The sequence below is a fragment of the Erinaceus europaeus genome, chromosome 3, assembly GCF_950295315.1.
Source record: "Erinaceus europaeus chromosome 3, mEriEur2.1, whole genome shotgun sequence".
Classification (NCBI taxonomy): Eukaryota; Metazoa; Chordata; class Mammalia; order Eulipotyphla; family Erinaceidae; genus Erinaceus; species Erinaceus europaeus.
Window position 1 is genome coordinate 18,878,318 of NC_080164.1, and position 25,955 is coordinate 18,904,272.

Sequence of the window (25,955 nt, forward strand, 5' to 3'; positions counted from 1 at the left end):
GTTGGGGGATTGGAACTTAAACATGCTTAGAAAGAAAAGGTTCGAACTATGTTGGATAACCTTGCTGTTGACTGAATTGGAAGAAAATGGAAAATTTCCAAAAAACTCTTTTTCAACTCTAAGGGTAGAATAATGATGGAAAAAGAATGACTGTGGGTGTCTACAATTCCTAGCTATCTTAAAAAAGATAAACTTAAGGGAGTTTGGCTCCAAATCTAAACTTAGTGGAGTTTATCCACCCATGTGCTAACTAGTTGGCAGCATTTTTTTCATAAATGAAAAGAGAAGTGCCAAAGGCCCCTGCATGTGGGGCCAGGAGACTTTTCTCAGCCTTACCTTTGACCACAGGAAGGGATGAAGAGTGATAGCTTCTTTACCGAGGACTGCTTCCACTTCTCAGCACGCACTCATGATCAGATGGCCATAGCGCTCTGGAACAACATGGTGAGTGTCTGTTTCCAAGGGGGAACTCCCAGAACATGGTCTTTATTTCCCACAAACAGAAACTTAATAACAACTGTATTTCTTTTTCTACAGAAATTAAAAAAAAAAAAACCCTCAAAATGACAGACACCTGGGGCTAGGAAATAGCTCCACAGATAAGTGCAGGCCCTCCCACACATGAGGGATTGGGAATTACTCATTTTTTTGTTGTCATTGGAGCTTCACCAATTCAGGCCATTTTTTTTAATATGAAAAGACAGACATAGAGAGAAAGAGTGCGAGAAGTGAAATACTGCTGTGCTAAGGTTTCTTCCAATACAATGGGTCCAGGCTTGGACGTGGGTAAGCCACGACTAGAAGTTCTTATCTTTTAGTAATTTGTATGTCATTCCACTCTCCTTGCCTCTAGATTTTCTCCTGAGAAATCTGGTGAGATCTGGATAGCCCTCCCTTTATATACTACTGTTTTTTCTCTGGAAGCCTACGATATTTTCTTTTCTTGACTGTTGATGGTTTTATGATGATGTGTCTTTGTGTCAGTTATTTTGGATTCAGGAGTTTGGGTATTCTTTCTGCTCCCTGAGTGTCTATGTTTTGAATATTCTCCAGATTAAAAAAAAAATTCTGCTATGATTTCCTTGAATATGATCTCTGATTCTTCCTCTCTCTTCTCCTTTTGGTATTCTAATAACCTTATAATTTCTTATAAAGCTTTTTTTTTCTTTAACTGTTTTTCCAATTTTTATATTTCAAAGAACTACTTAGTGACTTTGTCCTATAGTCCTGATATTCTCTCTTCTGCATGTTTGAGTCTGCTTCCTAAATTTACCATGAGCCTGTATGCATTCAAAATATCTTTCATATCCTGAAACTCTATTTTTCCCCCTTCATGCTTTCCATCTTCTTAGAGAGGGACTCCTTAAGTTCCTAATTCTCCTTATAAGCCTATTTTTCTTTCTTTTTTTTTTAAATTTTTTATTTTATTTATTTATTCCTTTTTGTTGCCCTTGTTTTATTGTTGTAGTTATTATTGATGTCGTTGTTGTGGGATAGGACAGAGAGAAATGGAGAGAGGAGGGGAAGACAGAGAGGGGGAGAGAAAGACAGACACCTGCAGACCTGCTTCACCGCCTGTGAAGGGACCTGCCTGCAGGTGGGGAGCCGGGGACTCGAACCGGGATCCTGACGCCGGTCCTTGAGCTTAGTGCCACCTGCGCTTAACCCGCTGCGCTACAGCCTGACTCCCATAAGCCTATGTTACGAGTATATAATTTTTTTACATTGCTCTCCCAATGGATTTTCTAAGTTCCATGTCTGGTAAGTCCTCCAGTTCTGTATTTCCCTGGACTTTGGTGGAATTTCTTTATATAGATGTTACTGTGGTTTTAAATGGAGTGATTGTATTTTGTCTGTGCTTGTGCATTTTGCATACTTTCTGTTGTTGAGTCAGTAGGTGGTGTGCAGTTATAACCCAGGTGCTGCTGGGTTCCTCCTTTGAATGGTGTGGTGGAGGGGAGATAGTCTTGTGAATGATGATCTGGCCAGCTCCTAGTGATGTTGAATTAGTATCTGTGAGGCATGGGGTTTAGCGGGAGTGTTCCAGCTTCTACCAAGACTTCTGAGAACCATATATATGTAATGATCTTTACACAAGTAGGCAGTAATTTTTGTCTTCTCCATTTTCCAAGGGGAAGAATCATTCCCACCCCATCCACTCATGTCTGCACCAAGTTATACAGCTCTCTCTTGGGGGAAGCAGACCCAGTAAATTGTTTCTGTGACTCAGCTGCCAAATATCAGCTAATTTAATTACTTTCCACATGGGTGCATTATTGTGAGCAGCTCACCACCCTGATTCATCTGAGATATTCTTTGGGGCAGTGATTAAGAGCCCAGAGTCTTTCTGCTTTCCCAGGGACCTTGTGCAGCTATATGCCAGTCAAGATGCCACTGGTAGATGGCAAACACCTTATCTTCAGCTGTGGCATATTCTCCCTCTGAGAATATGAGGTTGGTGTCTTTCGTTGTAATTTCTAGTTGTATGGAAGGGCAAGATTTGTGACTGTTACTGGGATATGGTCCTGCCTCCAGAAACTGGATCTGATTCTACTCATCCAACAATACCTTGCATTCTGAGGGGAATAACATTGTAATCAGATTGACAGGATGTGGTCAGATGACAGGATGGAAATATCTGCTTCAAACTCTGTGACACTAAACAAAGGATTTGTTTATGGCCATCCATATCAGCAACTGTCAAAACCTATAAAAACTGTGAAAATGACCTGTAACTCTAAACTGATATTATGTCTATTCCGCACCTTCCAGCACCTTGTAGCAGTAGCCATTTAACTCATGACACCTTGACTGTAGTCTGAACACTACTCTATTATTGCCTCAAGCATCAGGAAGAAGACAACCACACAACCTGTTATCGAAGATTACCCCCTAATTCCAATACTTTATGATGGGGGAGAAGGGAGCTTAGGAAATGAACACGTATCCTGAGAGACGTGTGCCTTGTCACTGCTTTCATGGCTGGTCTCTTACCCCAGGGATGTCAGTTCTATTATTGCAGAGCCTAACTTGTAACCATGATAGTTGTATTCCCTTATGCAGAATCAAATGAAATTCCTCTCCAATCCTCAGGCTTATAATTGGGTAGTGTGATCCCCACTACATCATCCTTACTGATGACTCAGACATTTTTTGTTTTAAATTTAATTATTGGGAGATTAATGGTTTACAGTTGACAGTAAAATACAATAGTTTTTACATGCACAGCATTTCCACATAACGATACAACCCCCACTAGGTCCTCCTCTGCCATCATGTTCCAGGACCTGAATCCTCCCCCCAACCCCACCCCAGAGTCTTTTACTTTGGTGCAATACAAGTCCAGTATCCACTCCATGCATCATTACTGGTGACTCAGAAATCTCAGCTCCTGTTATTTTATTGTTGTGGGCCTTCTGGGTCTCTGCCAACCACGTACTAGGTCAACTTTCCTCCCTCACTCTGGTGATCTCCTCAGTAGGGCTTGTCAGTAGGCTTGACCCTGGACCAGGCTCAGAACAGACACTCCTTTATCTGATTTATTTCCCTCTTGTGATATCACATTCAGTGGGCTCTATCAGTCCTGGCCCGGGGTCTGATCTGGCTGATCCTTAAGCCACTGTGGTCAAATGAATTTAAAGGAGGAATCTGGAATACATTTAAGAGACTGCAGGAGTCCAGGTTGGGAGGTGCAGTTAGCTGGGGCTAAGTGGTGGCTGTGGAGAAGGAGAGAAGTATGAAATCAGTCAAGAACATCTCTATGAGGGCTTACCAGGTGGCTCATTCGGTAGAGCACACAAATTACTATGCACAAGGACCCAGGTTTCAGCCCCTGGCCATCACATGGAAGCACCTGCAGGAGAAGCTTAATGAGTGGTGGAATGGTGCTATGCTATAGTCTCTCCCCCTCTATCCCACTGTCTGATACCTCTATTAAAAAAGGGAAAAAAAACATTTCTTAAATTTTTTTAGGTCCTATTTCATTATGTCATGGTAGCCAATGTGTTTTTAAAGTGTTTTTGAGATTGAATAATAATTCTTATATATAAGAAATATGTAATCATTACCATTTTATAAATTTTAAAATATAATGTCTACAATCTGAGTCTCCCCCTTAAGGGAAACAGGAACTGGAGACTTTGGACCCTGTTCCTGCACACACTAGTTGGTCTTTCCTGAGCCTTAGTATCCTCCTGGTAAACCCAGGGCACAGACTCAGGTCCCACCCCACTCTTATGGACAGTGACGGGCCACTCAGTAAACTGAAAATCAGGTCTAGTTCTAGCTGTAGGTAATAGGTGTCTTCCATGGGTCTTGCCTCTTGGCTGGTTTCAGACTACCCTTGCAAAGAGAGGGATCTGGTGTGGGATCCACATCTGATGGGGCGGTATCTCCTACCTTTGAAGAGACAACAAAGTTTTCCATTTGTTCTCTTTCAGCTGGAATCAGTAGACTCAAAGTCAACCAATAGTGATTTTGGCAGCAACAAAAACAAACTCATCTGTCCCACTCCTGTGAGTAAATGCCTTGCCTATCACAGGAAACATGGGAGGTGTCAGGGGTGGACCTGGAGGCAGAGGGGTCCCCAGGGGATTTCGTCACTATGTAATTCCTGAGCCACATCCCAGGCACGATCTTTTTACTATATTTTTAGACAGGGAAGGAGAGAGGTGGGGTGGGAAAGGAGAAACACCAAAAGAACACTTGACTGTCCACAGAACACCTAGCGTCTGTCACTCATGGTGGTCCTGTGTGCTGCCTGAGACTGAGTCCAGGGTCTCTTGCATGGAAGTCCTGAACTTGACCTGCTGAGCCACCTTCTGGGTTCTGATACCAAAGTTTAAAGTTATAAAGCATTTGTTTGTGGGGACCTATGTTAAGAATTAACATTCTGATTAGCCAAGGAAGTGTGTCTTTCCAACTGAAGATACATTATCTCTGGACAGAGATCACCCTAGTTATGAGGAAATGCTAAGAAGCACAGAGAAACTTCCCATGAGAGCTTTTGGAGGTGGGCTTCCCTTTTGGGTTCCAATTCTTTTCCTCTTGGCAGTAGAGGCCTGGAATATAGATGAGGTGGAGAGGCAGTGGGACTCTTCACTGAAGTAGAGAAACTTATACCAGAGAAGGAAATGCAGGTGGGAAGGCAAATGTTTGAGGTTCTCATTGAGAAATGAGCACTTTGGATACCCATGCTCACCTGGGTACACATGCAGATGCTAGAGCCTTATAAACAGCTGGCAGCTGTGGAAATGGGCCCGTTGGTAGTGCCATTGCCAGGCTGGGGATGGAATCAGCCGTAGGTGGGTAGGTGGGTGCTTTCTAAGCCACTGACCTCCTCCACAGGAGCACCCCTTCTTCTTCACTGCACGTAAGAGAAAGACAACTGTGACAGTAAAGATAAAGGATGCAAAGAAGAGGTCGTGGCGCTTCTGGCTCTTGATTACATTGCTATTCCTCCTCTTCATAATAATTGTCTGCTTTCTGGTAGAGAGATATTTTGAGAAGAAAGAAACTAACATGTATATGAAGGCAAAGAAGCGGAAGATGAAGCACGGTAAAGCAAAGCCATTGGAGAATACAGAGCCCAAAGAGGAGACCCCCTAGACCTGTCATGTGCAGGACTCACTCTAAATACCCAGCCATATTCATTTGACCAGTCCTTGACCTCGGACACCTCTGGCCACCAAGACAGCATTTGCGTCAACATCTGGTAATGTAGGAGTCAAGGAGACAGTCATGGTGTCTTGGGGCACGGGCCTACCCTCCTAGAATTGATAAATTGAAATAAAGGTCAAGGAAAGTATATTCTATGTTTAACCTGCTTGAAATTCTCTTCTTCTATCTGTTGTGGATCAAGATGTGGGAACTGGAACCTCTGTGTCCTGTTTCAGCCAGTGTTGTCCAAATGAGGCTCACAAGACCAGTTCAGACCAGCCTCAGAAGGCTTTAATCCCATTACCCAATGATAGTCATATCCTATTTCAAAGGGAGACAAAGGGTGGTCAGGAGTTGACAAGCCCCTGTTGTGCTTAGTCTGATACTTACCTGTAGTACTCAGGCGATGTCTCTAGAACTTGGGAGAGCACTGTACATCTGCAAGACTGTGTGTTATGACTGGCTAACAGAGTTCTTAAAGAAACAAGAAACTCTAGGATTCCATAGAACTCAGTCGTGGGCATTGTCAGGTTGCATTGGAAAATAATATCAGATTCTAAAAGTTTCCTGGAAAAGAACATTTTGAATACCATTTTAAGTTGGGAAGGGAAGATTGACGTGAATCTTTCCATATACTTATCCTGGTAGTCTCCAGGGACTAAAATGAAGAGACATTCCTCTTTCTACATCACCAGATTCCTGAGAGAGTTATAGAAATTCTGATAATATAGGCAGCATTTATTTAGCCCCTTCCAGGGTCAAAGCCTGAGATGGATGTCTTCCAGAATGTCTCTTTTATTCTGTGAAAACCCCCTTGGAAGGAGGTAATCAAAACTTTTTTTAAATCAAAGTGGTGGTTTCACAACTTAGTGAATGCACTAAATTCTACTGAAATTTTCCCTTAAAAGGACTAGTCACATTGCAATATGATAAAAATCAATCAAGAGGCCAGGGAGATAGCTCACCTTGTAGAACACACCTTACCTTAAGTCCCTGGGGTTGATCCCTGGTACCATATGGGAAAACCATGAACAACATCAAGGAGAGCTCCATCAATAGCATATTGATGGTGTAGTAACCCCCCCATAAGATAAAAAATATTGACCTGGATATTGCTTAGTAGTGGCATCACACACACATGAGATCTTGGCTCTGTCTGTGCCATGGCTGAGCCTGAGTTTCCCAGGTACCCTATCTTTTAAAATGGGGTTGGAAGAGCCTATTTCCCTGCTTCACAGCACTGCTAAAACCAAGGAGCTGTGTATAAAAGTTCTCTGAGTTTACCATATGCACACACGGACATGGGGTGTTTTCTCCCTTGTGACAAGATCCAGGTTGTTAGATAGGTTGTGAGGTTCAGGAACCTTTTTGGGAATTGGATGGTTACGAGCAGATGAAAACTACTTTTTTCCCCTTTGTGATGCTTCATCATGAAGATTTCACTCTTTGGCAAAATAGAATTGAGTCCCTAAGACCTGACTCAGATCTCTGGGTTCTAATAGACTTTAGTTCCTATTTCTATACAAAGGGTACAGAAACCGACACCCTTCCCCCTGTGGACTGAAAATAGTATGAGTCATACAATTTCCTAAAGAACTATCACATCCCAGCTTGTGCTCCTAACTTAGAAAAGTTAATACCAAAAGCAACCCACTAAAGTCTTGAGTGTAATCCTTTTTCTTTTTTAGGTAATTTTCTTAGATATGTAATAATGGTTTATAAGATCACAGGGGTAGAGTCCTACACCACACCCACCACCACAGTTCTGTGCCCTCCCCTCACCCCCTGGGTCTCCCCACTACTCCAAAGGATAACCACCAGTAGTTTTCACAAAGTCTTAGCTGCAGTTTGACATTCTTTATTAAATGAGCTAATACATTTCAGACGAGATTGGGCGTGTTCAGGGTGGTATGGCTGTAGATGAGCTAATACATTTAAATTATTTGTATTGCAGATATGAGTAGTTGTCTCCCAGAGAAATGCAGGTAACATGTAAACTATAGCAATAAGAGTACTTGGACACAGTACTTGGACACAAGAACCACAAGATATTATTTATAAGAATGGAAAATAAAAGTTGTAAGAAAGACCAAAAAGTACTAGAGAGAAAAATGCTTATTATTTAACAAGAGATAGAGGACTATATGCATATAAATGTGTTTCATATGTAAGTACTATAAATATGATTTATATGTAAGTAGATATAAAAACATCTAAGAGTCTTAACCTGTTCCTATCTCACCATTCGTTTCTTGATGATCTTCTATCCCTTTCTTTCTCCCCTTTCATACTTGAAAGTTGTCTTGTGTTTCTGAGGCTTGTGTTTCTAGGTTTGTTTTTCCTGTATTGACCTTGCTGAGAGTGAAGTGCTCTTGCTCCCTTCTCTGTGACATGCCTTTCAGTAACTCCTGCAAGGCAGGTCTGGTAATGGCCGGGTCTTTCAGTTTTTGTATGTCTAGTATTGCTTTGACTGCTCCTTCATATCTGAATGATAGTCCTGCAGGGTAAAGCTTGCATTGGTGTCAGTTATTGTCTTTGAAAACCTTCAATATAGGGTTCTCTCTCCTGGCCTCCATGGCTCCTGCAGAAAAATCCGATTCAAGTCCGACTATACTGCCTTTGTAAGCCCTTTTCTTCTTTTCCCTAGCAGCTTGTAAAATTTTTTGTCCTTGAGTTTTGATAGTTTCACAGTGATGTGTCTTGGTATAAGTTTTATTGGATTTAGAAATTTGGGAGTTCTTGCTGCTCCCTAAATATCTACATCCTGACCACATCCCAGATTTGGAATTTTTGTCTACTATTAATTATTTGAATGTGGTTTCTGTTCCCTTCTTTCTCTCCTCTCTTTCTGAAACCCCTATAATTCTGATACTTGTTTTTCTGATGGAGTCTTCACTCTTTCAAATAATTCATTAATTTTTCCCAAAGTTTTTTTCTCATATATACTTTGAAGTCAAAGACTCTGGTCAGTTTCTCTTCTTTTTCTGATGTTCTCTCTTCTACCTGGGTACGTCTGCTTTTTTGACTTGCTGTTTGAGACTGGAATGCATTCAGAGTGTCCTTCATACCTTGTAACTCTGCCTTCAGGTTTTCCTTTTTCCTATCAAGTGAATCTTTAACATAATGACTTTCTTAATCCATTTCTCTATATTGAATTGAGAGCTTTATGTTTCTTCCAATTTTCTGTCAGAATGTTCCTTAAACTCTTTCTCTGGTAAGTCTCCTAGAGCTACCTTTAGGTTTCTGTGCTTCCTCTTGGTTTTGTACAACCAATGTTTTCCTAGTTTTCCCCATCTGTTTTGGTTTCTGCTGTTGTGTACAGGTAGTGCTGGGTTCTGCTTTGTATGTGGAGGTGGAGGGATGGGCAGCGGAGCTTCAAGTATTTTGAAGTATTAAGGTTCCTGATGTCCTTTAAACAGAGAACTAGATTATCCTAAATCTCCTCCTCATCCTAGACTGATTGCTGAAAGTCGGGACTTTGCTATGAGGTCAAAGTCACGTTTCTTGCCTTTGGGGCAGTCTGATCCTGATCACCAAGATCTCTATGGCAACTGGGACACCTTAGAGTTTGATAAGATTCCCTGTTGCCACAAGGGTACTGTGCTCCATTACCTAGTTCTTCTAAACAAGTCCCTGGATTTTCTTGGAGCCTGTGGCTTCCACAGCTTTAAGTGGCTATTCAGAGTTCATTTTAAGCCACAAGGGCCCTTTAAGTTGGCTACATGTAATTGAAGTGTCTTGGGACACTTAAGCTTCCTGTATGGTACTGGGTCTCAATCCAGGGCCCCAGGCATGGGATGTATTCTCAAGATGGACCATACCACACCTGAGGGCCCCAGGAAAAGGCAGGCAGGGGCCAGACAGATTGAAATGGAGGAAAGGGGAGGCAGGGTCAGAACCCTTCTTCCTTACAGGGATCCAGGTACCTAGGGAAGAAAGAGTCACTCTGGGGGCAAATGGGGAAAGAGGGGGCAGGCTGGGCCCTCATCCTCCACCCACCCACCTTTCAGACAGGCCTTGACCCTGGTGCCAGTCAGTCAGCCAAGCACAGCTAAGCGGCGCCCTCTAGTGTCAGAGCCCTACTCCTCCAGGAAATGGGGCTTGTCTAGCACAGCTTCTTGAAGTCAGAAACCTGGACAGTCTGAGAGTGACAGGGGCTGTGCTGGCAATGATCTAGGGACAGCAGACTTGCCACTGGCTTGTCTCAGGCCACTAGAAGCAACTGGCCACTCAGGTCAGAAGTGTCTTCGGGATACGACCCCCAGAAACAGCCCTGAGCTGCCCCTGAGGTGGGGAGCACGTGGGTGTGCTGAGTGCGAGCCCGGGAGCAGCCGTCAGTGAGCAGCTGGTCACTAAGCCACCGTCAGCCACAGCTGCTGCTGCCCCTGGCCCAGCTCTAGACCCAGTACAGATGAACAGACAGACACACTGCCACCTGCACAGCTCCTGGAGACACAGGAAAGAGGCTTGGGAAGCCTGAGTCTGGCACCTGACAGAGTGTCTAGTGAAGGGCCCATAGAGCTCCCCCCAAACAAAGGTCATCAGTCTGTGTTGGATCAGGCCCTCTGATGAGTCTGAGTCCTGCTGGGGCTTCTGGAAGGCTGCCCACCTCTTCTGGAAGAGGACCTCTTGACCCAGGGTACCTGACTCCCCACCACCCCAGGCAGCTTTAAGGCCCTGTGCTCTGCTGGCTGTCCTGGTGGACCAGCAGGCGATTGTGTGGGCACCACCCATCCTGTCACCCTCCCCCTCCACTCCTTCATCACTGCCTCATAGCGTCTGGGGGCCACGTTAAGGGCGTCTGGGTCACTGCTGACTCCAGGGGCTCCCTGAGCTGAGCTGAGAGGTGTGACACCCTCTACCACCACCACCAAACCAGGGGGTCACCATATGGAGACTTGAAAATCTCAGGGAAGCCGTTACACACCCTGATAAAGTGGTGGACGGTCTTAGAGGTCAGACAGGACAGAGGAAGGGTGGGGGAGGGAAGGTACCCAAGACCAGACAGCACAGGTGGGAGCGGGGTAGGGACACAGGATTTTCACCACTGGGATGGCGTGAGTGCAGAGATTGGGAGCTCCCATAGCTTAAGTCAGGGGTGGACACTGTACTGTACATGATTTGGGAGGACATCTAGTGACTGGTGGTCAGGCACATGGACAAAGGTCATGTTCTTCTGGGTCTTGAAGTGATAGAACAGGTCTGATACTTTGCCTAGGAAACAGAAGGAATCTTGGTGCTTACGTCACTGAAACCAGTTTGCCCACCTCCTTGGCATCTGTGCCCTGTGAAGGGTCATTTTGGAGCTGAGTATGTCAGGGTTTGCTGTGGGGCCCGTGAGCTAGGGCATTGCCCCTTCACCCACATCCCCAGCCAGCAGGCAGTGGTAGCATGATGAGTCCTTTCTTCTCACTTCAGAGCTTAACTCACACAAGGTCTACTTCTGTTCACTCTCAGTGCTATGGGATTGGGGGGGGGGGAATCACAAATAAAAAACTGCTTTGGGGCCTGGGAGAGCATAAGCATTGCTTTGTATGAGGCCTAGGGTCCAAGCCCCAGCACCACATGGAAACAATGGAAAGTACCAAAGAATTCCATGGATGGAAGACTGGAGCTCTGGGGGGCAGGGGGAGTCTCTTTTCTCTATGTCTTTTTCTCGCAAAATGAAATAAGTTGGATTTGGGAGGCCACATAACAGTGGGAGGGTCTTGGACATATTCCTTCACAGCATATTAAAAAAAAAAGAAAACGGGTCGGGCGGTGGCGCAGTGGGTTAAGCGCATGTGGTGCAAAGCGCAGGAACCGGCGTAAGGATCCCGGTTCGAGCCCCCAGCTCCCCACCTGCAGGGGAGTCGCTTCACAGGCGGTGAAGCAGGTCTGCAGATGTCTATCTTTCTCTCCCCTTATCTGTCTTCCCCTCCTCTCTCCATTTCTCTCTGTCCTATCTCCAACAACGAATTGCATCAACAAGGGCAATAATAATAATAACCACAACGAAGCTACAACAAGGGCAACAAAAGGGGAGAAAAATGGCCTCCAGGAGCGGTGGATTCGTGGTGCAGGCACCGAGCCCAGCAATAACCCTGGAGGAGGAAAAAAAAAAAAAAAAGAAAAGATGTGGTCCAGGAGGTGGCACAGTGGATAAGGCATTGGACTCTCAAGCATGAGGTCCTGAGTTCAATCCCCAGCAGCACATGTACCAGAATGATATCTGGTTCTTTCTCTCTCTCCTATCATTTCTCATGAATCAATAAATAAATAAAAAGAAAGAAAAAAAATCTTGGTTTGAGATCAGACAGCCATTTCCCAGCTCTGTGGCCTTGTGCGTCACACTGTCTGAGCCTCAGTCATCCCATCTGTAAACTGGGGCTAATGACCTTTAATGGCGCTTATCTCATGGGGTGTCATAAGGCCCCAATAGCATGAGGTATCTGCACACACTTTGCAAAGGGCTCTGCCAAAGGGAGGCCCAGGCTTGCTGTCTTCACGCAACTCAGCCCTTCAGAAAATTCCCCCATCGTGGAGAGAGCTGGACTGGGTGCCCCTCACGTGTCGGCTTAACTCCTGCTCTCTGCCAGCAGCTCTCTATCCAGTCTACAGAGTGCCAGACACTGTCCCAGGCATGTGGGCTATTCCAAAATATAATGCCAGGTCTCGGCTCTCTTACATTGTAGGGGAGCAACACCCCACCCCAATCTACCCAGCACATTCCTCTCCTGTGTCCAGAAGCACAGTCTGAGAGGGCAGGAACGTGATATCTCCAGGAATTCTCTTGCTAAGCACCTCCCAGCCCTGCTGGCTGGTGGGCAGAAACCCTTGAGTGGAAAAACAAGGTCGTTCTGACACTTGCTGGAACTCTGGGAGCAGCAAGGAGCCAGCACCATCATTCAGTCTAATTGTCCATTTCACCATCATTCAGTCTAATTGTCCATTTCCAGTCTAAATGAGGAAATTGAGGTCCAGAAAAGTTTAGCTGCCCTGCCTGGGGTAATGAAGCTGGACAGTAAGGATTATCCATTAAGCCAGAAAACTCTTGCCCCCAGGCCTTTGTACTAGAGGGATAGGGAAGCATAGGTGGTCCTACCACTGGGACTAGGTCTGGGGCTCCAGGGCAGAGCAGGTGCTGACAGAGGGAGGCTTCGGGGCCCCTCCAGCCTCAGGGCAGCAGTGTGTGTGCTTGCCAGCAGGGTTCACTCCAGGTTCACCCTCATTTCCATTCCACAAATCCCTTTAGTGTGAGGCCCAAAGGGGCACAAAAGGCCTTGCTGCTCTAGCAGAGTCTGCTGCCTGGACTAGATGGCCAGTTTGGGTGTTGACAGAAAGACCCCAAATGTTCTAGAACTTCGCAGGAGGAGGGTGAGCTCACAGCTGGTGGGAGGGGTCTGGAAGCCAACTCCAGAGCAAACATTCCAGAGTCCTGCCAGGAGCCAGGGGCTGCTCAAAAGCTAACCCTGCTTCCTCTTCCTTGAATCCTCACCTCTAGGAGATCCCAGTCATCTCCTCTCTTTATAAATGGAACAGAAGCCCAGATGATATGGAACAACTTCTCTAGCGGTGCACAAAGCTGGAAAATGCCCAAGCAAAGCCTAAGGTCAGTTGTCTCCCTGACTCACGTTGCACTTGGCTGCTGTGTTTGACAGGCGGGACTTGTGATGAATCTAGGGGTGGGAAGGAACAGGACAGATGAGGGTGGAGGGAGGGCATCTCAGGCTGAGGCTGTGGCCTGTGCAGAGATGCAGAGCAGCGGCTGTGCCTGGAAGAGACCTGCGTCTGGGCTACTGGACAGTCTAACCTTCTGTTCTAACAAGACAGGGGTGCTAGCATGAGCCCTACCTTTGCTCTAGTTCCTTTTGTCTATAAAATGTGAAGGTTCAGAGCTTGAAGGAATCATCAGGATGAATATGGCACGATCTCGCTCATGGATAGAAGTTGAGGAATAAGAACGGAAAGAGGAAAATACAAAGTAGAATTTGGGCTGGATTTGGTGTACTGCACCAAAGGAACAGGTCTCAGGGAGGGTGTGCAGTCAGGCCCTCGTGCATGATAGTGGAGGAGGACCTAGCTGAGGGGTTAGAGTATTCTGCAGAAAATTGAGAAATTTTACACATTTATCAATGACTGTATTTACTATAAACCGTTAATCACCCCCCAATAAAAAATGAAAAATGTAAAAAATTTGAAGCCATCTTAATCACTCAGGGGCTGATTAGAATTAGAACCAGCTGATTGTGTTTTATGATAAGTCATACACTTATTTTGCATTTGTTTGTTTCCAAGTCTTTTCAAAGTATTCCAATAGATTTTATTACTTATTTATTTGGCAACAGCTTATTTTTTTTATTTAAACAATGTAAATATTGACAAGATCATAGGATGAGAGGTACAAGTTCCCACCACCAGAACTCCATATCCCACCCCCTCCCATGAAAGCTTTCCTATTTTTTATCCCTCCTGGAGTATGGACCCAGGATCATTATTGAGTACAGAAGGTGGAAGGTCTGGCTTCTGTAATTGCTTCTCCACCGGACATGGCGTTAGCAAGTTGGTCCATATATGCATCCTGTCTCTCTCTTTTCCTAGTGGGGCAGGGTTCCAGGACACATTGGTGGGTTCGCCTGCCTAGGGAAGTCAGGTTGGCATCATGGTAGCATCTGGAACCTGGTGGCTGAAAAAGAGTTGAGATAGAAAGCAGAACAACTTGTTGACTAATCAGGAACCTAAAGGCAAGAATATTGCAGATGAAGATGTGGGAGTCTCCATTTTGGAAAAAGCTTGTAGGTCTATTTTAGGTATATTCTAAAGGACCCATGACTTTACTAGTTTTTGCCTGAGTCTGACAGCTAACATGCAGGTGGACCCAAGGTACTGTCTGAGGAAATGATGTCATAGTTGGAAGAAGGACTAGAAAGCTGGATCAGAGAAGAGAGTAGCTCCCAAATATGGAAAAAGTATATAACTGTAAACACCATTGATCTTATCTGGGGCCTATATTCAACACAGGAGCCTATGTAACCTCCGCATCCCTGTAGGTCTGAGCTCACATTCTGTGGTCATGGCTAGGAACATTCCAGGCTGCACTAATTTCAGGACCCATCCTCCTCGGGTAGTAGGTAGAGTATGTTGCCCAACCTCCCTTCAGAGAATAGAACATCCCCTACCATTGTTGATTCACACTAAGGGCAAGGTCCTATAGGGGCCCCCAAAGGGGTCCATTATGTTGTTCTTGATGGAGATGACCAGTGACAGTGGTGAGAGGGATCTGTTAGAGGTCTAGGCCCATTGTGTGTGTGTGTGTGGGAATCCCAGGACTCCCTGACTAGGGCCCCAGGTGATGGGGTGGCCTGGTAGTGACTAAAGAGTCACCATTAAAGTATGCCAGCCTCTTGCCCTTATTCAGCTTTTGTAGTCCTTACTTTGTCTGACAAGATTAGCTTTGGAGTGACTGAGGTACGTGCAATAGAAGATAGGTGAGGAGGGTATCTGTGCTATGTGTAAGCTTGATAGAGCTTAGGGAAAACTCCCCCCATCCTTGGATGGAGGTCTGAGAAGATACTCCCTTGTTAGTCTCTCTCAACCGAGATGAGCAAAGGGGAAAAACAGTCTCTCAGACTTAGTTCTTCCCTTTCAGTCTCTCAAGCCCACAGAAACCTCACTGCCTCTCTCCATTAACTGCAGGCCACATGGCTGCCTGCCTTAAGGTTCATTTAAAGTTCACATAGTCACCCAGAGTTCACACAGTCACCTCACTTTTGATCACTAGAGAGAGCATACTCCGTCAGACACCTCTCTGACATCAGTCAGTGAAGCACCAAACTTTATATTTCCTTATAGCTTTGATAACTACCATGCTTGTTTATATTCTATCTCACCCTGCTGACTTAACCCCTATGTTTCTCTCAGATACCTTTGGATAATTAAGTTGCTTGCATCATGAATAATAATTGTATTGATCTTTATGTATCTCATCAATTCCTGTCATACCAGCCCCCTGCCATAGGGGCAAGCTGACCTTTAAGAAACCTGTAATTTCTGACATGTTTGAAATATGTTCTTTGTCTGAATTTCTATTTAAACTCACGTTCTTCTGCCATTAAACGAGAGTGTTTCAATTCTCCCCGGTGTCTCTTGTCTCTATTTCACGTCGTCCCTTGAACGTGCGAGGGAGAACCAGTCCTTTTGCTTTCCCTGCTGGACTTCACCTCAGGGGAGTGCTGGCAGGTATCTAGGTCTAAGTAGAAACTGTTTTATTAGGTACTTTATGGTGTCTTTTTAGGTCTTTCTGCTTGCTTGCTACATTTCTTGACTCACTGCAAACTACTGTGCACTTTTGCTTTAAGGTAGATATTTTCCCCCAATTCCTGGATGTATGTACTTATGCCCCATCCCATGGACCCTCGTCCATATCTAGGTTTTGAGGTTTGTTAAGAAGTGGACCACCCAAAATGAATGTAAGGAGTCCGATGAGCTAGGAAAGATCTCACCAGAGTGATGAAGCTGGTGGGTTCACATTCCACGCCTGACATCTCTGGATGCAGTCCCGAGTGAAACATGCCGACATGGCACTAGTTGCGTTGATTAGGTTTTCCTAATTTCTCAGGTTTTCCTGGTTTTAATTTGTTAAGATGATTTGCTTATTATTTTTAGGTGAGAGAGGGAGAGGGAGAGAGGGAGGAAAGGGAGAGGAAGAGAGGGAGGGAGAGGGAGGGAGGAAGGGAGAGAGGGGGGGGGAGAGAGAGAGACAGGAAGAGAGAAAGACCAAAAGAAAGGGCCACCCAGCACTCATCTCTGGCTGATGTGTTGTGAGTGTTCAGACTTGACCTCCAGCCTAGTGCTCTAATGCTCAGAATCTCCCTAACTCTTGCCCTGGTTTTTGTTTTGTTTGTTTCTTAGGAGGAATCTTTTCATGGCCTCCTTAACTTGAGGAGGATGTAGGGTATTGGACCCAGTAGAAGTCAAACAGGGACTCTGTTTCACAGCAAAATGTTCTTGGTACCTTGTGTGCAATTCTTGGGACATAGCATCCTACTATTTGCAAAGCCACTGTGTTAGGGACTGTGCAGGAAATTATATAGATGAATAAAAGTACATTATAAATCATTAATCTTCCCAATAAAAATCTTATAAAAGAAAGTGCTATTATTTTTGCCTGGCCTTTATTTCCATGACTTACAGCTGAGAAAGCATGCGTGAAGTTAAGGAATGGCCCCTGGTTTGCACATTCTAGTCAGTCTATGAGATTCTTGGTCCAGAGTTTCTCCTCAGAGTCCAGACACCCATCACTGAAAATCTCAGGTCACCCACTATTCTGAAATGTCATATGGAGGGGACTGTGGTTATAGTCTTTCCATGCTTTGTCTAGAATATGCACTCCATCTTTGTCCCAGAAAACTCAATAACTTTTTAGCCTAAATCCTTCTGTTTCTCATTTACAGCCAGCCACTGCCCCCTTTTGAAGGTGAAGACAGTGCAATCTGTAACAGGCACTCTGCCAGAAACAGAGGCAAATAGAAGCCAAAGGAAGAGTGACGACCACCCATCTGCAGGAACAGTTCACCCGAGGCCCAGGACACCCGGAGGACTTGGGCATGGGGCTGCCGCCCTGCATCCTCCTCCCAGGGCTGCTGCTGCTTCTGGGGCAAGGTAAGTGTGCCTTTTGCTCAGGACAGTGAAGGGGCAGCCTTTACCGTGTCCCATGTTGCCTAGGAACGGAGTTTGGGAGAGGACTGTGTCCTCTGGGTGAGAGGAGGCACACGTGCACCGCTCAGACCCAAGAAGGCAGCCGTGCTGGGGTTCCAAAGCCTGAGGCAGGTGTTGAGACAGGTGAGAACAGGTATTGGAACAGGTGAGAAGAGCAGGCAGGCAGCAGCACCAGAGTGGTGACAAAACTGTGGGTGTAATGAATCACAGTGGCCGGATTTTATGGGCATGGAGTTGACATGTGGTACTCTGTAAGTTTCAGGGGCACAACATATATACCTTGTATATATTGTGAAGAAAATTCTTAAAGTGGGGTCAGTTCTTCTACCTCCAGGACCTTTATTTATCTCATCCGTAAAATGGAAATAGTACTACTGTTGACAGCATATGTGAATGATTATTATTTGCAATTTTACTTTTGCTGCAAGAGGAGGACAGATTCAAAGCCACACACTCTGAAGGATTGCTTACATTCTTTAGTGCTACAAAATATCCCATGGGCCTGGATTTCAGAGTGGGTGAGCTACCAGCCTGGTCTTTGAGTTTCTTCCCATGCTGATGATTAATGAATGAATCTGTAACTTTTACTGTCCTCTTCTCCTCCTCTGTATTAGATCCTGCCTCCTTTTGTTTAAAATGCAGAATCTATTAACTGCAAAGGGCTTAGGTGGTGATCTTTCATCGTCTTAAACAACAAGCCTAGGCTCTGAATAGGAAAACTTTCTCTGTGCTGAGAGGGAGAGAATGAGGGAGGAGACAGCGACTGGCTGGCCCTGTCCAGTCCCGGAGGGAGCATCACTCTGGTGTATGCTATGCCTGGGACTGAATTTAGGAGCTTGTGTTTGAGACTCCAAGGCTTTACCCACTGTCACTCCTAGGCTGCCTCGGCTCATTTAAAAGTATTTATTTATTTATAGAAAGGGGTGCATATAGAGGGGAGAGAAAACCTCAAAGCACAGCTTCAGCATCTGGGTGATGCCTCATTCAGTAAAGCTACACACATTAGTATTTCAGAGACCTGGGTTCAAGCCCCTGGTGTCCATTTGCAGGAGGGAAGCTTCAGAAGTGGTGGAGCAATGATATAGGTCTCTCACTGTCTCTGTCTCCTTCATCCTCCCTATTTCTGCCTTTCATCTTCTATTAAAAAATTACAAATAGAATAAATAGGAGCATTGGAACTGTCCTGCAGGCACTGAGCCAACTGGTGCTGTCCATTGGTGCTGTCCATGGTGCTCCCATGTAAGGCCAGGGATCTAACCCAGGGCCTCATACATAGTAAGCATGTGCTCTAACAGCTGAGATGTCTCCCAGTCCTCTTTGTATACATAAAAGATGAGTACTTTAAAGGGTAACTTAAGTAAATTTTAAGAATCAACTTTTCACTTAAAAGGTCTGTTTTCAGGCTGGGCTGGTAGTGTAGTAGAAGGCACAGGCTCTGGTTCGATCCCTGCCACCACCTGAGCTAAGGAGTTCTCTGTTTTTTGTTTTTTAAATAAGTTTTTGAGACCTGGTTGGTGGTGTAACTGGTTGAGCGCACATGTTACAATGTGCAGTGACCTGGGTTCGAGCCCCCAGTTGGTCCCCACCTGTAGAGGGAAAGCTTTGTGACTGGTGAAGAAATACTGCAGGTAGCTCTTTGTCTCTGTCTGTCTGTCTGTCTGTCTATCTATCTATCTATCTAATTTTTCCATCTCTACTATCCCCTCCCCTTTCAATTTCTGGCTGCCTCTATCCAATAAGTAAATAAAGATAATTTAAAAAAAATAACAGTAAGCTTTTTTAAAAAATTGAAAAGTGGATTTTTCAGAAGGTGGACAAAAAAAGGTGAGTATTTTAAAGAGTGATGTGAAGTAGGGTGGAGTAAGTAGCATGTCTCTGACTCCCCCCTCTCCCACTCCCTCACTGCACATTCAGCCTGGCTGCAGGCATGTTCCCTGGCAGGTAGGATTTGGCTTCAGAGCTGTTGAGAATGTAGCATGAATCTCTGATCAGCTCATGTCATCCTCTGGGCTGTTGCAGAGTGTCCTTTGCCTTTTGTGCTTTGCTCTGGAGTCTGCAAGCACCAGGAGCTATCTGCTCGTTATCTCCTTTCACTGAGATTCCATGACACTGCACACAAGAGCATGCAGGGTTATTTTGACTCTTCCCATAGTTGTTTTTCTTTTCTTTTTTTTAAAAAAATATATTTATTTATTTTCCCTTTTGTTGCCCTTGTTTTTCATTGTTGTTGTAGTTATTATTGATGTCATTGTTGTTGGATAGGACAGAGAGAAATGGAGAGAGGAGGGGAAGGCAGAGAGGAGGAGAGAAAGATAGACACCTGCAGACCTGCTTCACTGCTTGTGAAGCGACTCCACTGCAGGTGGGGAGCCGGGGGCTCGAACCGGGATTCTTACACTGGTCCTTTGCGCCACGTGCACTTAACCCACTGCGCTACCACCCGACTCCCTCCAGAGCTGCTTTTCAACCTGTGGATTCTGATTCTATTGGTTTCACTAAAGAGAGCATAGAATCCCAAACAGTGGAGGGGAGAGCCGGAGAAAAGCACACTGCTGACTTACAGGAAGAGGTGGAATAAAGCCAAAGATATGAGTAGGAGTTCATTTTAACTAAATATCTAGAACTGGCTTTGGTTTCTTTTAGGGACTACGGAGGTCCATGCCTCTCCTGAAGAGAACACATCAGAAAAGGAGCAATGGCCAATGGTGAGGGCGTTATCCTAGTGGGAAGGGTGTATATGCGCATAGGGGCTTCTAGGAGGTAAACCTAAATCTTTTGTTTGTTTCATACAGTGCTGATGAACTAAGGCAGGGCTTGCATATAAACAGTACCACCCAGCTGTCTCTCAACCCAATTTTATTATACCTAGTATTTATTTATTTACTTACTTTAAAACATCTTTAGGGAGTCGGGCGGTAGCACAGCGGGTTAAGCGCACGTGGTGCAAAGCACAAGGACCAGCGTAAGGATCCCGGTTCGAGCCCCCGGCTCCCCACCTGCAGGGGAGTTGCTTCACAGGTGGTGAAGCAGGTCTGCAGGTGTCTGTCTTTCTCTCTCCCTCTCTTTCTTCCCCATCTCTCTCCATTTCTCTCTGTCCTATGCAACAACGATGACATCAATAACAACAACAATAACTACAACAACAATAAAAAAGGGAAATAAAAGGGAAAATAAATAAAAAGCAAATCTTTAACCCATCAATTTCCATGGGGCAATGATAAATATAATAGTTATTACCATTATTACTATTATTATCTCCAGGGTTATTGCTAGGGCTCGGGGCCAGCTCTACAAATTCACCACTCCCAGTGACCATTTATATTTATTCTATTTTATTCAATAGGAGAGAAATTGAGAGGGGAGGAGAAGATAGAGAGGGAGAGAGAAAGATAGACACCTGCAGACCTGCTTCACCGCTTATGAAGCAACTCCCTTCAGTTAGTGGGAAGTGGGGGCTTGAACCTGGGTCCTTGTGTAGTTCCTTGCGCCACTGCCAGGTCCTGATAATAATCATTTATTTATTTAACCCGGAACACTGCTCAGCTCTGGCTTTTTGTGGTGCTAGGGGTTGAACCTGGGATTTTTGGTGCTTTAGGCATGAAAGTCTTTTTGCATAACCATTATGCTATCTCCCCAGACCTACATGTTTTTTTTTAAAGGAGAGAGAAGGGAAGGAAGAAGAGGGAGAGACACCAAACTCCTGGCTCTTCATTCATGGAGTTCCACCATCTATAGGGGTCCCTTGGTACCATATGTGGTACCAGGAATCAAATCCAGAGACTTTTGTATGTTAAGGTATGGCCTCTACTGGATGAGCTGTCTCCCCACCCCACTACTTTTATTTTTTAAGGTAGTGCTGGGGCATGAAATCTGAGATACCACTGAGCATCCTCCTAGGCCCAAGTTTGAAAAATTATTTTATGTAGGGGGTCAGGCAGTAGCACAGTGGGTTAAGCACATATGGCACAAAGCACAAGAACCGGCATAAGGATCCCAGTTCGAGCCCCCGGCTCCCCACCTGCAGGGGGGTCATTTCACAAGCCATGAAGCAGGTCTGCAGGTGTCTATCTTTCTCTTGATGTCTCTGTCTTCCCCTCTTCTCTGTCCTATCCAACAACAGCAACATCAGCAACAACAATAATAACCACAACAATAATAAAACAACAACCAGGGCAACAAAAGGGAAAAAAATAGCCTCCAGGAGGAGTGGATTCATGGTGCAGGCACCGAGCCCCAGCCATAACCCTGGAGGCAAAAACAAAATAAAAATTAAAAAATTTAAAAAATGATTTTGTGTAGTGGAGAGATGGAGAAAGATGGAGAGAGAGAGGAGAGACAGGTACACAGAGAGGAGAGAGGCCACAACACTGCTCTACCAGCATTGGAGTTAACCCCCAGTGCCATCCAGCATGCTCCCTGCCTAGACTCCAGCCCAGCACCTCATGCATACCTAGGCATGCACTGTACAAGGTGAGCTACCTCACTCCTTCTCAAATTGGTTTTTAACCATGACAAAATATAAATGCCATAGCATTTACTATTTTAACTATTTTGAGTGTACAATTCTGTAGTGCTAGGTAGATTCACACTGTTATGCAGCCATTACCACTATCCACCTCCAGAACCTTCTCATGGCAAGAACTGATGTGCATTCTCCTTGATCAACCTCCATCCCTTACCACCCCACTGATGGGTCTTCCTTACCTGTCACTTGCTGAGGTCATTGTCGGTAGACTCATGTTCCCCTTTACTAGGTAAACTGGGTAGGGAGTTAGAACCTGTGGACAAGAATCTTTTGTATTTTAAGCTTAGATAGAACAAATATATGACCCTTTCTACACCAAGCTTTCAGGTTCTATAATCCTTCCACACAAGGCAGTTGATGGATCCATTTCTTGGTTTCAGTTGGTGATACTGAAGAGTTTGCCATTCTCATGCAACCCAAAGAACTTAGGCTCCAACGGCACTTCTGCATCAGGTTTGTGACCCCAAGTCATGAGGAGGGGCCTCTTCATTCTGCTCTGTCTAGAATAGCTGCAGGGACAGAATTAAGGGTGGGTGTGGTCATATATGAGTGATCAGGCCCCAGCCCATAACTCCTGTGACAGTATCCACCTACCTGGAGGTGATTTCTGGAAGACACCTTAAACCAGAAAAGCCACTGCAGGGCCATACTGGTGTTTATCTCTGAGTGCTGTTTTGGGCAGGTCCCTCCAAAAGATGACTGTGAGGGATGGTTGCAGAGGGGGAGAGTGAGGGGTTAAGAACAGGAAGAGATGGGACTATAGTGCCTAAGAGTTGCAAGGGGATAGGGTTGAAGCCTCTATGGGTGTCACAAGAGAAAAGATACCCACATTCCAGTCTCATGACTAGGGTCATACTTCAACCTAAGCAGCTGTCATGGGTTGAGGATGTAAGTCACATGAACCCGACCTTCACACCTGGCTTCTTGTCTTCACAGTCCACTCCCTGAGGCCTTCTGATATTAAAATTGTGGCGTCCATCGGCAATGTGGAAACTGTGAGTATTTCCAGCAGATGGAGGTGGGGGTGGGTTACAGGACTGGCAGTTCTCTGAATAAACTCCTGGTAATCAGGCAAAATGTTTCATTTGGGGAGAGAAGAACATTCAATGAGTCAGAGAAATCCTACAATCCAGAGGACCCTGAATCCTCTTTCTAAAAAATATTAAATAGACTCCTTTCATATTGGGATGAGAAGCACTTGAAGTTTCTTGTAATTAAAACCACAGATAAATTATGTCAATAATCACAGTTAATTTTAAAAGTAAGGTTTTAGTTTTCATAAAATCCAGGAGACAAGTTTGGTCACTATTCTCTTAGCAATTTCATTTGTGAGCACTGTGGTGGTTACAGGGGGTGGTGGTGGGGAGGGGGAGAACTTTGCTGGAGTGTATGGTGGCTTAAACTGACCGTCCTGTATGGCTGTGAAATTATACACCTGAAAGCTTAAAATTGTGTAAAGCTCTGTTTATTATCAGTGAAACAGAGGAAAAAGAAATAAAAAAGGTAAGATTTTAAGTTTTCTATTTGTGAATAAAAGGGAAAGCCTTGCTTTGTAAATTAAATGTGTGTGATATGACATGTATATATTTCTGTGACCAGGTAGAGTAGTAAGGCAGAGATAAGTCAAGGAAGACTGAAAAGGAGAGGAGAGACGCATGTGGAAAGAGAGGGAAAGAGAGTCAGCTGTAGAGCGGGAAGCAGAGAGCAGAGCAGAAGCTAACGTCATTCTGCAGTCAGTCCTGGCTCTGCACATCCCACCTGACTTGTTCTTAGCGGAGACCTCCTTATGTGTCATCAGTCCCCCACTCCCAGTCCCACAACTCCAGCTATAAACAGCACTCAGCAGCCTTCTGGGTTCTGTCCAAGTGCAACTGAACCTTCTTCACCTGAACCAAGACAGTCCCTTCCCTCTGGATGTGGCTACTGCTAGTGAATCCTCGCACAGCACATTCCTTTTCCTTATGGCTGGGGAAACTCACTGCAGGGAGACTACTACGCATTTCAGCTTTCCAAAGTTAAAGCAAGTCAATGATTTTCACTCTGAAAGAGTGCTCTCAGACCTCATGACTCCGGCTTGTCACTCACTCACCTTCGCCCCCTGAAAGCCCAGGGCCTGGGTTTGGGAAGACAATTAAGTACATTAAGATAATTAAGACAATGAAGTCCCTCCCCAGAATCCTAGTTCTCCTCAACCTTCAGGGTGAAGCTCACAAGCATGGCCCCTAGACCCTAGGGCACTGCCTTCATCTGTCTGCTCTGAGAGGTAGCACCATGAATTCAACCTGCTTTATAAATCAACTGGGGTAGGAAGGATGGAAGGAGGGAAGATTGTGAATTTAAAAAGAAAAAAAATAATAATGACTTCTGACTATAATTAGCACTTCCTTGTTTAATTGTTCTGAATTCCTTTTTTCCTTGTAGAATTCCAAAGTCAGGTTTGTAAATGTAGATAAACCTTATCTGCAAAAGTAACGCCTGGGAAAGATATCCAGTAAAAGAAACAATAAGCAAAGTGTGTATATAGTATAAGACATTGAAGACATTCATTATGACCTATTTCCCTGTCTCAGCACACACATGCCTGCACAAACACCCCCTCCCCATATTTTGGAGTGTGTGTGAATGCATGTGCCTGTATATAGTGTAACTCACGTGAATATAGGTATGTTGCACTATGACCCTATCTGTGACTTGGATTATTTTCTGTTTTTCTTTCATTAAAAAAAATAAGTGTACTGGGGGGTCGGGTTGTATCACAGCAGATTAAGCGCACATGGCACAAAACTCGAGGTCCGGCATATGGACCCAGCCCCCAGCTCCCCACCTGCAGGGAGATCGCGTCACAAATGGTGAAGCAGGTCTGCAGGTGTCTGTCTTTCTCTCCCTCTCTCTGTCTTCCCCTCCTCTCTCCATTTCTCTCTGTCCTATCCAACAACGACTTCAATAACAACAATAATAATAACCACAACAATGATAAAACAACCAGGGCAACAAAAAGGAAAATAAATAAAGTATTTTTTAAAAATGAGTGTACTTACAGAAACAGAAATGGAAGCACAAAGTAGAAATTGACCGATTTGGGAGTATTACACCAAAGTAAAAACTCTGGGTAGATTTTCAGCTTCACTGTAGAGGGCTGGGGGTAGGGACACACATCTTCGGTGGCGGAAATAGCGTTAATGTCCACTCCTCTTAACTTATAGTCTTATAAATCACTACTTAATCAATATGAGAGGGGAAAATAGATTGAATGTCTCGAACTTTTTGATGCACAGACCCCAGTTCTGAGTATATCTATTCCTTCAGTCTAAGCACTTAAGGTTTTTTTGTTTGCTTGTTTGTTTTGTTTTTTAAAGTGTGCTTTGCTAATTGTGAAGGAGATAAAACAGAGCATCACTGTGCCAGCTTTCAAGGACCCAGGGCTCATGTGCTCAGAAGACACTCCCCTTCCCACTGACCTGACCCACGTCTCTGGCCTCAGTTAGCTTTTCACTTAAAATACCATAGACATTTTTCCATGTGAGAAAGGTTGTAGTCCACAGTTTCAAGTTCCTTGTAGGCGAGCCCTGTGTCTTTCTAGCTTTGTGGGACATAGGATATTCAGTCTCTGGAGAGTGTAGAGAAAAATGGTTGTGAGCAGGTAAATGGTGGCAGAGGAGTCTCGCCTTCTCTTTCTGTGATTTCCCACCTTTCTTTTGCTCCCACCCCCCCAACTTCTCTCTTATTCCTTCCTCTCCATACCCCTGTGCTCCTCACCCACCATCAGCTTGTTCTTAGGTAGCATGTGTGTTTTTTTTTGGGGGGGGGGGTGTAGAGGCTGTCCCCTAGGCCTCAGCCCCAGCAGCCTGACTTCCATCTAACTTTACCGTCTGGGTTTTTTTTTTTTTTTTTTTTTTGTAATCCCTGACTTTCATTTTATTGTGAGTTTTGTTGGATTTGTTTCCTTACTTGGAAACTTTGCCTTTCAAACTCCTTTTTATTTATTTATTTACTTATTTATGGGGGCATTAATGCTTTATAGTGGACAGTAAATACAATAGTTTGTACATGCATAACATTTCTTATTTTCCACACA

General features: G+C 44.8%; 2 protein-coding genes across 8 annotated transcripts in view; both read left to right on the forward strand.

Moving 5' to 3' along the window:
* LOC132537581 (phospholipase B1, membrane-associated-like) overlaps positions 1-5,820 on the forward strand; it is a 34,713-nt gene extending 28,893 nt beyond the window's left edge. Inside the window, exons 18-20 of the mRNA XM_060188420.1 lie at positions 349-444; positions 4,440-4,514; positions 5,347-5,820. Of these exons, the coding sequence (XP_060044403.1) occupies positions 349-444; positions 4,440-4,514; positions 5,347-5,607 (432 nt within the window). The 3' untranslated portion in view covers positions 5,608-5,820. The remainder of the gene's footprint in view (positions 1-348; positions 445-4,439; positions 4,515-5,346) is intronic.
* A 7,227-nt stretch (positions 5,821-13,047) lies between these two features.
* LOC132537450 (phospholipase B1, membrane-associated-like) overlaps positions 13,048-25,955 on the forward strand; it is a 100,042-nt gene continuing 87,134 nt past the window's right edge. For 3 of the 7 annotated variants that reach the window (XM_060186796.1, XM_060186797.1, XM_060186799.1), the window contains exons 1-5: positions 13,049-13,249; positions 17,091-17,298; positions 19,999-20,060; positions 22,261-22,333; positions 22,817-22,875. In XM_060186796.1, coding sequence (XP_060042779.1) covers positions 17,244-17,298; positions 19,999-20,060; positions 22,261-22,333; positions 22,817-22,875 — 249 coding nt within the window. In that variant the 5' untranslated portion in view covers positions 13,049-13,249; positions 17,091-17,243. Of the gene's footprint in view, positions 13,250-17,090; positions 17,299-19,998; positions 20,061-22,260; positions 22,334-22,816; positions 22,899-25,955 lie in introns of those variants that run through there. The other 4 variants (XR_009548881.1, XM_060186800.1, XM_060186794.1 and 1 more) reach the window with 3 other exon arrangements.